The sequence below is a fragment of the Acanthisitta chloris genome, unplaced genomic scaffold, assembly GCF_000695815.1.
Source record: "Acanthisitta chloris isolate BGI_N310 unplaced genomic scaffold, ASM69581v1 scaffold15556, whole genome shotgun sequence".
NCBI lineage: Eukaryota > Metazoa > Chordata > Aves > Passeriformes > Acanthisittidae > Acanthisitta > Acanthisitta chloris.
This window is the reverse complement of record NW_008679876.1, coordinates 29,705-43,011: the sequence shown is the minus strand read 5'-3', so window position 1 is coordinate 43,011 and position 13,307 is coordinate 29,705. Positions and strand designations below refer to the sequence as shown.

Sequence of the window (13,307 nt, the reverse complement as noted above, 5' to 3'; positions counted from 1 at the left end):
TCCTGATAACATCAAGAGCTTTTACAAAGTAAATCACATCTGGCGATTCCGATATGACAGGCCATTTCACAAAGGGACCAAGGACAAGGAAAATGAATTCAAGGTAAAGTATCATGCCCTTTCCTGAGCTACCAGACCTATGGATTTATTTGTAACATCAACAACAGTTGTGGTATTGAAACATCATCTTTAGTTGTGTTATTCAACTTAGTGTGCTATAACATTCTCTAGAGGAGATGGTATCTCAGATTTTATTATTTCACTTCTCATTTTTAATAAAATATTATGAAAATCTATGGGAGATGTGAAGATCTTGTTCCATGTGAACAGGAGTGTAAAAAGTGCCCATTTATGTGATATATGGAAGGTAGAACTGGAGATACCAGACTGCTCTCCAGAAAAGTTACTAAGACAGATGGGAAAACAATAAGTAGGTAATCTGGGTTATAGATAGGATTGCCTAAAGTTATCTCACCCTAGAGCAAGGGAAGAGACATTTCTGACTTAAACTGCAGATAATGTTCTGTTCCTGTGATATCAAGACTAAAAACTACCTCTGAACTTAGAGATTGTGTCAGGGAAAAGCAATAGGTCCTTCCCTAATATATAAATTCCTTCTGTTCATCCTAATAAAAATGTCACCATGAATTCATCTTTTGGTATAATTTTAATTCTGACTCACTAGATGCAGAATATATTCTGGTAATAAGACACACAAAATTATTCCATAATAATTTTGTTATAAAGTTAGAGGAAAGAACTGTAAGGGTAATAAATTAATTGAACCAAGGCACTATTGTCTTCTAATTAAAGTTTAGGCTTTGTTTTAAATGTACAGCTTATATATATTTTATGTAAGCACTAGCCTGTGTGTTGGTTTGTCATTTTACAAACCTCTCACACAGAGTGTTTGCCAGTTAGTACCTTTGAGTATCCCATCAGCCATGCATTGTGGAATCTCAAATAGGACTTCACAGATGAGAGCTGCTCACACTGATCTGTAGGTTGTTCTGCTTCTGAACTCTCGCTCTTCTCAGATGTTGTGTTGGAAATGAAATATTAAAATGCTAATTCAGTTGTGAGTGACTTTGGAGTTTCTTATTTATTTATTATTTAATATTTATTATTACTATGAAGGCATTCATAAAGAAAATTGGGCATAAGTAAGTAAAACGTAGAAGTAAATTAGGGAAATAAATTGGTTTTGTATATTGTAGAGTCTATGGGTGGAGAGGACCACATTGATCTTGGTGCAGAGTTTACCTGGAATATCTCGTTGGTTTGAAGTGGAAAAACGTGAAGTGGTGAGTATGAGACTGATGTCAGTTTGTATTGTGGGTTGGTTTACTTATGCATATGTTACTTGATGAACTATTGTAAGATTTATTACCCATATGTAATTTCTTTATGCAAGCTGGCTACAACAAAATTATTTACGAAGAGTTTTGAGTTGTCTGCTTTCTCTAGTCTTGAAAAGTGCTATCAAGAACCATCCTTATGATTCATTTAAACAGCTGAAGAAAAAAGAAGTTGAGAACGGTAATGGGGCACCAAAAGGCAACATTTAACGTCAGCAAATTACTTCCTTAAAACTCAGCAGGATGTAACATTTAACACTTTGGATCTATCTATAGCTTAACATATCTTTCAGTATGCTTGAAAAGTGACCATTCTCCAAGTTCCTGTACTATAATAAATGCCATCAGCTGCTCAGAATCCATAGGAATAGGGTCTAATATAGCAGTCTGTTAATGACACGCTGTAATTTCTTCTCCTTTGTTGTTATATTCCTTAGAAAATCCTTAAATACATTCCAATTGCATTTGGAGGAGTACACTTCCTATAAAGACCTCCAAATAACTGGTCAGTTGTTGAGCCCAGGAGTATAACATCTGTAACTATTTTCCTTCTTGTCAAAGCCAGTTCTACAATGATCCCATTAAATATAGGGATACCATGGTACAACTAATTTACTCTAAAACTCCGTTGTGTTTTTCTTTAATAATAGCAACACAATGTAATTGTTCACCATCTTGATGTTCTCCTGTAGAAAACCAAAAATGAACTTTAGTAAAAATCAAAAATTTGTGTGACATGATAAATTTTGTTAGTTGACTCCTGTTGAGTCCTTACTAGGTTAATATGACCCCTAATATGAAGACCCTCAGTTTACTATCATGTTACTATTATAGTCACCATTTCCAAAAGTTAGTTGTAATAATATTTCCTGGGCTTGTACAAGATCGTGACTCGGATTTGTGCTCATGTGTTTTGGAAAATTATAGCAGCCTGCAGGCCTGTATTCTTCCCACTGCTTAGCTTTTTGCTTTTCCTGCAGTTCATGCTACCTGTGAGAAAAGCTTCCTCACTCTGGAGAGGCAAGAAGCACATCCTGCTCAATGACTGCCCTTGACTATAACTTGATGATCATCTTAGCTCAAAACACATTTGAATTCCTCATCCATAATGTCTAGTTGAGTTCACTTTTGCTGGGGAAACTAGCTCATACTTAAGCTCTGCTCTGTGCCCTTAAGCTGGTGAAGCTCCCAAGTCTGAAGCCCAATTTAAGTAAAATTACCAAGGACAGTTTAACCCTGAATTACAAGAGACTCAGCACAGGCTGAAAGAATGTGAATGTTTTGCAGCAAAGGCTGAGTCTTCTCTCAAGGTCAGATAGTGAATCTACAAGAGAGGGACAGTTGGTTTATTTTTGTCATTGATTACATGATAAAAATCAAATCTTTCTATGCTCAGAGTGTATACTCAGAGAGTGTAGCCCAGGTGAGAAGAATTTTTTCTGTCCCAGTACTCTAGAACATAGAATAATATTGTTTTCTTTTATGAAATAAAAAATAACCTTTACTATACTTTATCTTTCAACTGATGATTAAGTTGTTTGCAATGTTCCTCACTCCCCTTTCAGGTGGAAATGAGTCCCCTTGAGAATGCTATTGAAGTCTTAGAAAATAAGAACCAGCAGCTGAGAACACTGATTAGTCAGTGTCAAACTCGACAGATGCAGAACATTAACCCTCTCACAATGTGTCTAAATGGGGTCATTGATGCAGCAGTTAATGGTGGAGTTGCTAGATACCAAGAGGTAAGCAATTTGTTTTCTGTTTATTAAAAATCTGATTTCTTTACCTGTACAGATGCAACTCCTATGTATGAATTAAGAACAGAAAGTACTGTGTGAATAGTAGTTATAATTATACCTATATTGCAGTTTTGGGTTAGATGATGTTAAATATGTAGAGTTTATTGAAACAACCATTTTGCTGCAGATAGTACCATAAACTTACTCCAGCAATGAGTCAAATCACAATTACCTTGCATTCTTCTATAATTTGTTTGGGGATTTTAAATTAGTTAATTGTAAGTACATTTTTACAATATATAGCCTGTTCTAGGTCAGGAGCTACTTCTGACCAATTAGCAACTTTACTTTTTTGTGCTGACATTCTAATTTAGATATATATATATTTAAATTCTGAACAAGAAATTTATTATCTTGAAGAATCATAATTTTCTGGATCCTTCTTGTTTCTCTTCTCCAAGCTTTTATGTTTGCATCTTAAAAAAAGGGGGCAAAAATCTGGAAAAGATACATATAATTAAGAAGCGTCTAACACTGGATTTGTTCCCGAAGTTGTTCCTCATTAGAATCATCTCTGAATCACCTTAGGAGAACCTTAAATGTTTGGGATGCTGTATTTGCACACAGTTCTGTGGAATTTTGAAACAGCACTAAAAATAAAGAAAGGAATTTTTTTTCAGCTCAACTTGATCTTCCTCTTTCTCTTAATAGTCTTATGAAATACTCAAGTCTCCTGGTTGTTCCTTTGCAAATGTCAAGTTGAATAACTTTCTGTCCACCTGTCTCAAAGGCTGCAAGATTCAGTGTTCACTCAACAGTGTTAAATTTGATACAATAGCACCTAAATTATACTACAAGAAATTGAGTCCAGTGTAGTGTTAGAATCTGTCATCAAAACTGCAATGATATGAATATTGTGAGATTAAAGCAAAGCAGTAACATGTTTGATGTTTCCCAGCTGCCTTTAAACAAGGACAATAAAACTGTTTAGAATAGTAAAGTGCCATGTAGGGAGTCCCTGGAGAAATACAGTCATGTCAGAACTATGTCTGGTTTGAATTAGCAGTGTCAGTGTCTCTGCATAGCTTTCCATTTTTCACAAGCATATTAAAGGTTCTAGCTTACTCCTTTCTTATTGTTGTTCTTAGCTGCAATTCTTGATCTCCTAGATAGTGTTCATGTTTCAATTCCCTTCTGCCCTCTGCCTCTCACTATATATCTAAAATAGGACTTTTCAGTAATTTGTGTTGTAAACATGAAAACTCTAGTGATATTTGTGAGGGTTGTTTTTTTTCCCATTTGACTCTCATTCTTTTTGCATGCCCCTTTTTCGGTCTTTATGTGTCTTCCTGTTGTTTTGCCACTTCTTATCTTCTACCTTTCTTCTATCTCCTCTATAAATGGTTTTCCTGCCTATCTGTTTCACTTGCTTTTCCTTTCTGCCTTGTATGAAGTCTCCTACTATGAAAAGTGAGGAAAATCAAACTCTAATTATTTGAAACTTCTATGTCACAGTTATTGGAGAAGAGATACTTAGTTCAGGTGATCTGTGTTTGGTTTCAAAATTCAGTACAAGGTCTGTCCTGGATATTGCATAACTCATACATTCCACTCAAGAGTGGCTACATTTTATTTGCCTATAGCCTCCACCAATTAATATGTGAATAATTAATTATTTAACATCTATTTTCTGCTATTGCAGTAGAAAGGAACTTCTGTTTTAAAAATATTATGTAGAAACTTATGGGTTTCTTTTTCAAAAGTGACGTGCTTTTACTCCCTTTGTGTTACTTTGTGATTTTATTCTGCTTAGGCATTCTTCATCAAAGAATACATCTTGAACCATCCAGAGGATGGAGAGAAGATCACACGCTTGAGAGAACTGATGCTTGAACAGGTAGAGTGGGGAAAAGACTGACTAGGTGGCTTGCTCAGCTGTTTTAGCTAAAAGTGTCCCCAAATAAAATATAAACTGTCAGAGGTTAATAACTGCCCTGTGGTCTTCAGTGTTTTCTGAACTGGTTTCTGAACTGGATCCAGTAGATGGTATCTTTATATATTATAAGCAGGTTTCTGGGTTATGTTAGTATTTTTTCCCTAGTCCTCTCCATAATCACCTTAATCACTTCAAAGTATTCTAAATTAAAGATTGAATGATAGGTCTGTCCTGTCATGCTTGTACACAAATATTTGCACTAAATCAAAGATCTTACAAAGTATTTCAGCTTTTTAAACTGACATTTACCTATCTTTTTTCTATGAAGCATGTTGAAATTTCAAACTTTATTGCCAGCTTGGGATAAAGAGGTCAGAATATTGGAATTTGGCAAGATGGAAATATCATTTTTTGTCAGCATTTTGGTATCTTTTGGTCAGAGCAGCTGAAGGACAGACTCTCAGACAGTATAAATCAGAATAGATTCACAGAGTTCACTTTAGTTTCATGTAGATAATGCACAGTAATTTACATTGCAGTGTTGCTTTTTCAAGCTGTTTTTAATCTCACTAACCTTTACAATGTAAAACTGGAGTTAATAACTTCCTGTAACAAAAATGTGAATTCCAAGCAACAGCAGTTAAACCCTATCTGGCACCCACTGATGATTTAATACGGAGCACTCGGAAGGGCCAGGATGGCTGTGCATGTGGATGGATGTGCTTCAGTCCTGACCTTGGGTCAGTGATGCTGTGCAGCTGTGTGCCTGCTCACAGGCTGCCTGAAAACATCAGCTAGTAGCTCTCATCCAAAGATATTACATAATAGTGTAGCTATTTTGTTTTTAAATTTATCTGATTCCTCATATAACCAATTCAATATTTCAAGTTCCTGTTGGAGCAAGATTATAGTCTTAGCAATGTTATTCTGAAAGCTGTCATGCCTTGTGTCAAGAATACACATGAGGCCACCACTTACAGAGGTCTCTGGGGAGCTGGAATAGGATAGGGGACCATGGACTTCATTTCTGGCACATTACAGGATTTCTGATGGATGTGGCCATTGCTGTTGGATCATGCTTATTACGGTTTTCTTGTAGAAAACATCTTTTACTTAGGGTTCAGAACTGCTCCTTTGTAAAGTTGCCATTTAGCCAGATTTTTCACTATGCTATCCATAGTGGTTTTTATATTAGTTGAATTCTCATAGGCCAAACCTTTGGGAAAGTTGAATAGTAAAATGGAAAGAGACATAAATCCTCTTGTATGTTACTGCTTTTGGTGTGTAGTAGGTTGACCCTGGCTGGGTGTCAGGAACCCAGCAAAGCTGTTCTATTACTCCCCTCTGCAAATGGTTGGGGGAAGAAAATATAACAAAAGGTTCATAAATTGAAATAAGGACAAGGAGAGATCACTCACTGAATACTGTCATGGGCAAGACAGACTCGAATGGGGGAAATTAAGTGAACTTATTACTAATCAAAATCAACCAGGATAATGAGAAATAAATATTAAAAACATCTTCTCCAACCCCTCCCTGCTTCCTGGGCTACTTCCTCCCCACAGTGGTGCAGGAAGATGAGAAATGGGGGTTACAGTCACAGTCATATGTTCTTCACACGTTGTTTCTGCCACTGCTAAGGGAGAAGAGTCCTTCCCCTGCTCCAGTGTGGGGTCCCTTCCCCTGAGCTGCAGTTCTTCATGAACTGCTCCAGTGTGGGTCCCTTTCCACAGGGTGCAGTCCCTCAGGACCAGCCTGTTCCAGTGAGGGTCCTCCACAGGGTCACAAGTCCGGCCAGGAAACCTGCTCTAGTGTGGACTCCTCTCTTCATGGGGCTGCAGGTCCCTGCCAGGACCCTGCTCTAGCATGGGCTTTCCACAGGTTCACTGCCTCCTTTTGGGCATCTGCCTGCTCCGACGTGGGTCTCCTCCATGGGCTGCAGGTGGATCTATGCATTCAGGTTGACTTCCATGGGCTGCAGGGGGACAGTTGTTTCACTATGGTCTTCACCATGGGCTGCAGGGAAATCTCAGCTCCAGCACCTAGACTACCTCCTCCTCCTCCTTCTCCACTGACTTTGGTGCCTGTAGAATTGTTCCTTTAACATATTCTCTCTCCTCTCTTCTCTGACCACAATTACCTCTGTGCAATAATTTTTGCGTTCTTAAATATCACAGAGCGTTACCACCGTTTCTAATTGGCTTAGCCTTGGCCAGCAGTGCATCTGTTTTGGGGCTGTCAGGCATTGTCAGACATGGAGGAAGCTTCTAGCAGCTTCTCACACAAGCCACCCCTGTGGATCCCCACTGCCAAAACCTGGCCACGTAAACCTAGTACCTAGTCCTAGGCCCTGTTTGATTACAGATCTGTCAAGGATTTAGATAGATGCTTTTAATGCAATGTGCATTTTGTTGGATTTTTTACTTAGTATCCTAATTGATGATGAAAGCTTAAAGAAAATGGATCAAAAATATTTTTTTCCCTTACTGCAGGCCCAGATTCTAGAATTTGGCTTGGCAGTGCACGAGAAGGTGGTGCCACAGGACATGAGGCCCTTGCATAAAAAGCTAGTGGATCAGTTCTTTGTGATGAAGTCAAGCTTGGGAATACAGGTATGTGAGCAGGTGCATGGAGACCATTCAGCTGCAATAAGGCTTGTTTCATTTTCCCACGCAACAAACAGTGACATCTTTTGGTTCTTTGTACACATTACAGCTTGTAACATTCTTGCAGTACCACAAAGCAAAGAGAAACAATAGTTTCCATCCCGTGCAGAGAAAAATAGTCACATTTTACTATCATCAGCAAAAAGTTCAATTATTTTTTTATTAATGGTGAAGCTGATCCATCCAAAACGCAGATATAACTATTGAAATTGCTATCAGTATCTTACTAAATGCTTAATGATATCATATGCATTTTAATTAATCTTCTTTGAACAACTTGCCAGGAATTTTCTGCCTGTGTACAAGCCAGCCCTGTTCATTTCCCAAATGGAAGTCCTCGTGTGTGCCGGAATTCCATACCTGTCTCTATGAGCCCTGATGCTGCCAGGGTAATACCACGACGCAGGCAAGTTAAAATACTAGTAATTGACAGATTTTTGTTACTTATGGAATATGACCCATAAAATGCTTGTATTGTGTGCATGCTTTGTTGTATGGTCTGCCTCAAGTATCTTCAGCCATGAATAGCTGGTATATATATTCTCTCTCTGCACATACTCTCCTCTCCCACACCAAATTAAACTTTAAAGATTAATAAATGTGCTGTTTTCACATGACAAATTATTATTGTCAATTAGAGTTAACCATTTTGTATTTCATTATTCTTATAATAGCCCCTTGAGTTACCCAGCTGTCAATCGGTATTCATCCTCATCACTGTCATCCCAAGCTTCTGCTGAAGTCAGCAATATCACTGGGCAGTCAGAAAGCTCAGATGAAGTTTTTAACATGCAGGTACAAATTATTGTACTTCTTCAAACTAAACAGAATCTTTCTTACAAGGCTATTTACTAAGTCAATGCTTTTCTTATTTTGTTTAGAAATCTGTAATTTACTGCTGATACTTATTTTAAAAAGCAAATCTTTAAATGGGCTTTATCCTCATTAACTTAAAAATATTTTTATATATATCTGTTTCCTTTTGTTTAAATTACAGCATTAATGTTTTTGCAAATGTGGTAAAGAGCAATGGACTATGATGCGAAGTCATCTGACTTTGCATAGGCTTTTCTGTCCAGTTGTCACAGTGTGATGTAATTATTTTAATATATGTTACATTTCTATTTATTTACTATTTTACTACACATTTGTGTAGTTAGCTTAATGCTCTTTATACTGGCTTGCTAGTTTGATATACTGGTGGACTACTTTAAGAAATTGAAAGTTCTTTGTTTTAGTGAAAAGTATGCTTTAATACAAATTTGCATTTTCCAAACCAGTGTCACGTAGTAACAACAGCATCTCTTCTCTATGCAGCCCAGTCCGTCTACCTCAAGTCTGAGTTCTACTCATTCTGCTTCACCTAATGTGACCAGTTCTGCTCCATCCAGTGCCAGAGGTCAGTGCTCATCTCTTGTGATAAACCATATTAAATGATTCTTGATACATTACACATCTGAACTTCTACATGATATCACTGGTCAGACATAAAATTTAGCCAATTATTTGAGGAATATGAATTATTTGGGACAGAGGGTTTCTTTGTCATAAGCATAGCATTGAAATGTCTAGTTTCACTACATGATTTTAATCAGTTGACACATTTGTATTCTAGCCTCTCCTCTGTTGTCTGACAAACATAAGCATTCCCGAGAAAACTCTTGCCTGTCCCCCAGAGACAGGCCCTGCAGTGCCATCTACCCTACTCCTTCAGAAACCTCACAGGTAAGGAGTTTGTTGGGAGTCCTCAGAGCACAAGTAGCTCAGAAGATGATAAAGGCACATGTTGAACTTCAAGCAGGTTCAGTGTCTGCTCACTGTTGTTATTTTTCAAGGATTTTTTTTTAATCTGCGAAATACTCTAAAATATTTTACATGAAAGAGATCTGAATAGAGTACACAGTGCTTGATCACAAATCTGCTTGATTTCTCTAGGTTTAGGTCTGGGGGTTTTATATTTATTCACTGTAGTGAGGGAAAGATGCAGAGACTTATCAGATGACACAGCCTGCTCGAGTGAAGCAACAGCATTTGTTCAATGTAGGGAAGAAGAAAAAAAAAGGAAAACTGTTATCATGGGAATTGAACTTGCTGACCTCCCCTTGATTTCTTCTGAAAAAGATAATCCTATGCACTATGAGATAATCACCCATTCCATGTGGCAATTCCTATTTTTCAGTGTAGTTTCAGAAAAGGAGGATAGCCATTTTGATATTCCAGAGAGAAGAATGAGTTGTGTTCTTACCTTAAAATACTGTTACATAGGTCTGTATGAAATGTATATCTTTTGTGTCTTCTGGAATGAAAAATGAGCTTGGTGAGCTGGCCAATACTGAGTCCTTACTTCATCTTTTCTTCTTAATAGACCTACTTGCCTAAAAAGCTTTCATTTAACACAGTTGCTGTTTTAATCCTTGCCATCACACAATGCACCTCTTGCTAAAGCTGAGCGAGATGAGAACAAGTACAGTGTTTAAGGCCCTCCTTTCAACACTCACTTCCACCAGAAGTTTTGCCTCTGCTAAGAAACAACAAGTCCAAGATCCTTTATTTTAGAAATTATTTATTGGTTTCTCATTAGTTCTTTTCTTGTCCCTTGTTTCTTCTGTTACTCAATTGGCTCTTCGTTTAATTTTTTATCTCTTTTCTGTTTAAGTCCTCATGCTGTTACATGAGAGCTTAAGAAGTAATACTGAAGCTTAGCCAGACTTAAGGACAGTTCTTAGGAACTACTTACTGATATATCTGCTGGGCACTTGCTCAGTGGTAGTGGAACCAAAACAACTTACAAGAAAGAACAGGTTTAAGTAAAGCGGTTTTACGGTCTGCCGCAAAGAAAAAATTATCCCATTTTTGCTCCCAGACTACAAACTCTTGCTTTGCCAAGTGGAATGCGTCTTCTGTCCCCTACTCTATCCGAGATTCCATAAGGGAGGCTGAGGAGCTCGTAGGCCCAGTCTCCGCTCTCTCTGAGACTCGCCCAGCAGGAAAATCTCCCAATCTGTCTCTATCCTCAGTGTTCCATGAGAGGGTAAGTAGAAAATTAATTTGCTCATACAGTGAAGTATGTTTCAAAGGTGAGAAAGTCTGGCAGTTTCATCCTGCCCTTATAACTGTAAATGAGGATGTATCTTTCTGGGGAGAGGTGCCATTTCTTTCTCTGGTGCTCTGTTCCCCCTGCAGTAAAAATGGACTGTGATGATAAGCAAAATCCTGATTCTCTGCCTTCTGATTAAGAAGGGAAAAAGAAATCCTCAGGACAATTGTAAGAACATATCCTAGAGAGACCTGCTGCAACTGTCATTAGAATTTAGATGCTCAAACTGTTCTTGTCCTTTCTACTTTTATTTTCTAACACCAGTTAACTTCAACAGTCTTGGCTGGAGCTTCAGATTAAGATAATGAGGAAAGGACCATCCATTTGTAAATGACTTCATTATGGCTTAATGAAAGCAATTTTCACACTAGTGTTTCAACTGGACAAAAATGAGATACACAAAAATGAGATTCCTGCACTTCAAGCCCTTTCAGGCAACAGCTACCTTATTTAAAGAAGTTTGATGAACTGTATAGAACAAGACTACAGCAGCGCTGCATCTGCTTCCCTCATTGAAATTGATGCTCAGGGTTATGTACAGCACTTTTCAGTCAACATCCATTTTTTGCTTGCTTTGTGATCTCTGACTGAATGGTTGTACAGTGTCTCTCTGGCTCTTCCCATTCTCTGAAGAGGAATGTCTGCTGTCATTGACTGGTCAACAAGCCTTCTTAGTTTTTGCACTATTCTTCCTAACGGAGCTTTTTGAATTTCATCTTTGTGGGCTTGTTTTCTTTCCTTTTGTGTGTGTCATTAAATATTCTGTGATTTCTCTTGTTCTTTCATATGGTTTTATATTTTATTCTTTCAGTATGTCCTCATTTCTCTGTATTTCATTCAGCTTTTGTCTCTTTATCCCCTCCAACTGCAGTTGCTTTTTGGGCCTTTGCTCTTTACCTTCGCAACAGAAAACAGACTTCAGCATTTGCCCCCTGTATCCTAGTGCACTGTAGACTCACTAGGCAGTGAAAATTCAATCCAGACCAGGCAGGAACATATGATCACATTTTCTGTCACATTAGAGTACATATGTAGTTACACCACCTCAGTTTAATGGTTACTCCAGAAAAACAGATATTACCTGACCTGGTGTGACTCTAGTATGATAGAGGTTGGCAAACCTAGTGTAGGTCAAAGTCTCCCAAAGCATCTGCTCTCTGAGATGTTTAAAGTCAAGCTGAATTGGGCAAGTATTTGTTCCTTACTTTATAACATGGAGCTGCAACATGTTAGATCAATGATGATTACTTTGCAGCTGGGTTTGCTATCTTGTGGAACCACAACATAGTGCCTCATCAGCTTGGCATGGTCCTTTGTGAGCACTGGAAGGAGATATAACAACAGGATTTAACTGGATTTCAATGATTGTCTGATCTTGATTTAAAAAAAAAATAAAAAAAAAAAGAAAAAAAGTAAAGGTTATCTGTTCTCATTCCCTCTGAAAAGTATATCTGAATTACTTGTAGGATTAACCATATGCCATTTACATCTGTTATCAAGACAAACTAGTGACCCGTGAATTATCTAAATGCTGCTAAAAGAAATAGCTAGTAGAATTTTAAAATTTTTTCATAAATTTACTGTGTTTTTTTTAAAAAATGAATATTCAGAAAAGGAAAGACAAACACACTTTATAGGGCAGCTCTTATCCATACAAGAAGTAAGAACTCTACTACTAAAAACATCAGGGTTGGAAAAAATACACAATGTCTTCTGAGGTACCAGCCATAACTTGAATATTGTCAAACATTACACCTTGTTCAGGTCCTGTAAAGAAATTATTGCAAATCTCTCCCTTCATTTGTGTAGTAATCTATCAAGATTGCACTTGAGGAATGAGCTGTATTTTGGTTTTTTAGGGTGCAGGAAACTGTCAGAACATAGTACATAATAATCCTCCCTCCAATTCCAGTGTGTACAGTTTTCACAAAACTAGTCTACTCCCTATCTGTATACACATATTTTTATTAAACTGTTTATGTTCTCAGGTGATGTTTATCATTCTGCCTCCAAAGTAGACCTGTATGGTGGGCATAATAACAAAAAAATATATTTTTTTAAAGCCTACTGAAATATAACAGCAGCTATGCATAAACCATGCTGTTCTCATTTTACAGAGAATGCTGTTTAATCATATTGGAGATGGTGCTTTACCACGAAGTGATTCCAATCTGCCTGGCCCTGACAAAGGTGAGTGGAAATGCTGCAACATACCAGTCTTGGAAGCAATGAAAATTTAATTAATCCTCATGTTCCTGTAGAATGCTGATTCTTTTGAGTGCATGCTGTCATCTGCACGTGTCAAAACGTTCTAAATAAATTATGCTAATAATCTAAGATTTAGAGCACTTTGCCAAAAAGGGGAGAACATGGTGTTTGTACTGAGTGTTGCACTCAGAAGAGGCCCAGAAGTTTGCAAGAGGAGGGGTGATGGAGCTGTAGGTTGCAACAGGCTGCCCTGAGAGCTGTCCTTTCTGCTTCTCAAGAGAGACGTGGTGATGAGCCAGCTTC

At 37.7% G+C, this 13,307-nt stretch overlaps 1 protein-coding gene across 1 annotated transcript in view; it reads left to right on the top strand.

The window, feature by feature from the left end:
- Positions 1 to 13,307, top strand: part of LOC103804873 (dedicator of cytokinesis protein 4-like) — a 67,703-nt gene that overhangs the window by 46,864 nt on the left and 7,532 nt on the right. The window contains 10 exon segments of the mRNA XM_009077508.1: positions 1 to 103; positions 1,218 to 1,304; positions 2,924 to 3,100; positions 4,911 to 4,994; positions 7,526 to 7,645; positions 7,984 to 8,105; positions 8,374 to 8,494; positions 9,017 to 9,098; positions 9,315 to 9,424; positions 12,914 to 12,986. The exon segment at positions 1 to 103 is cut by the window's left edge and continues 37 nt beyond it. Of these exon segments, the coding sequence (XP_009075756.1) occupies positions 1 to 103; positions 1,218 to 1,304; positions 2,924 to 3,100; positions 4,911 to 4,994; positions 7,526 to 7,645; positions 7,984 to 8,105; positions 8,374 to 8,494; positions 9,017 to 9,098; positions 9,315 to 9,424; positions 12,914 to 12,986 (1,079 nt within the window).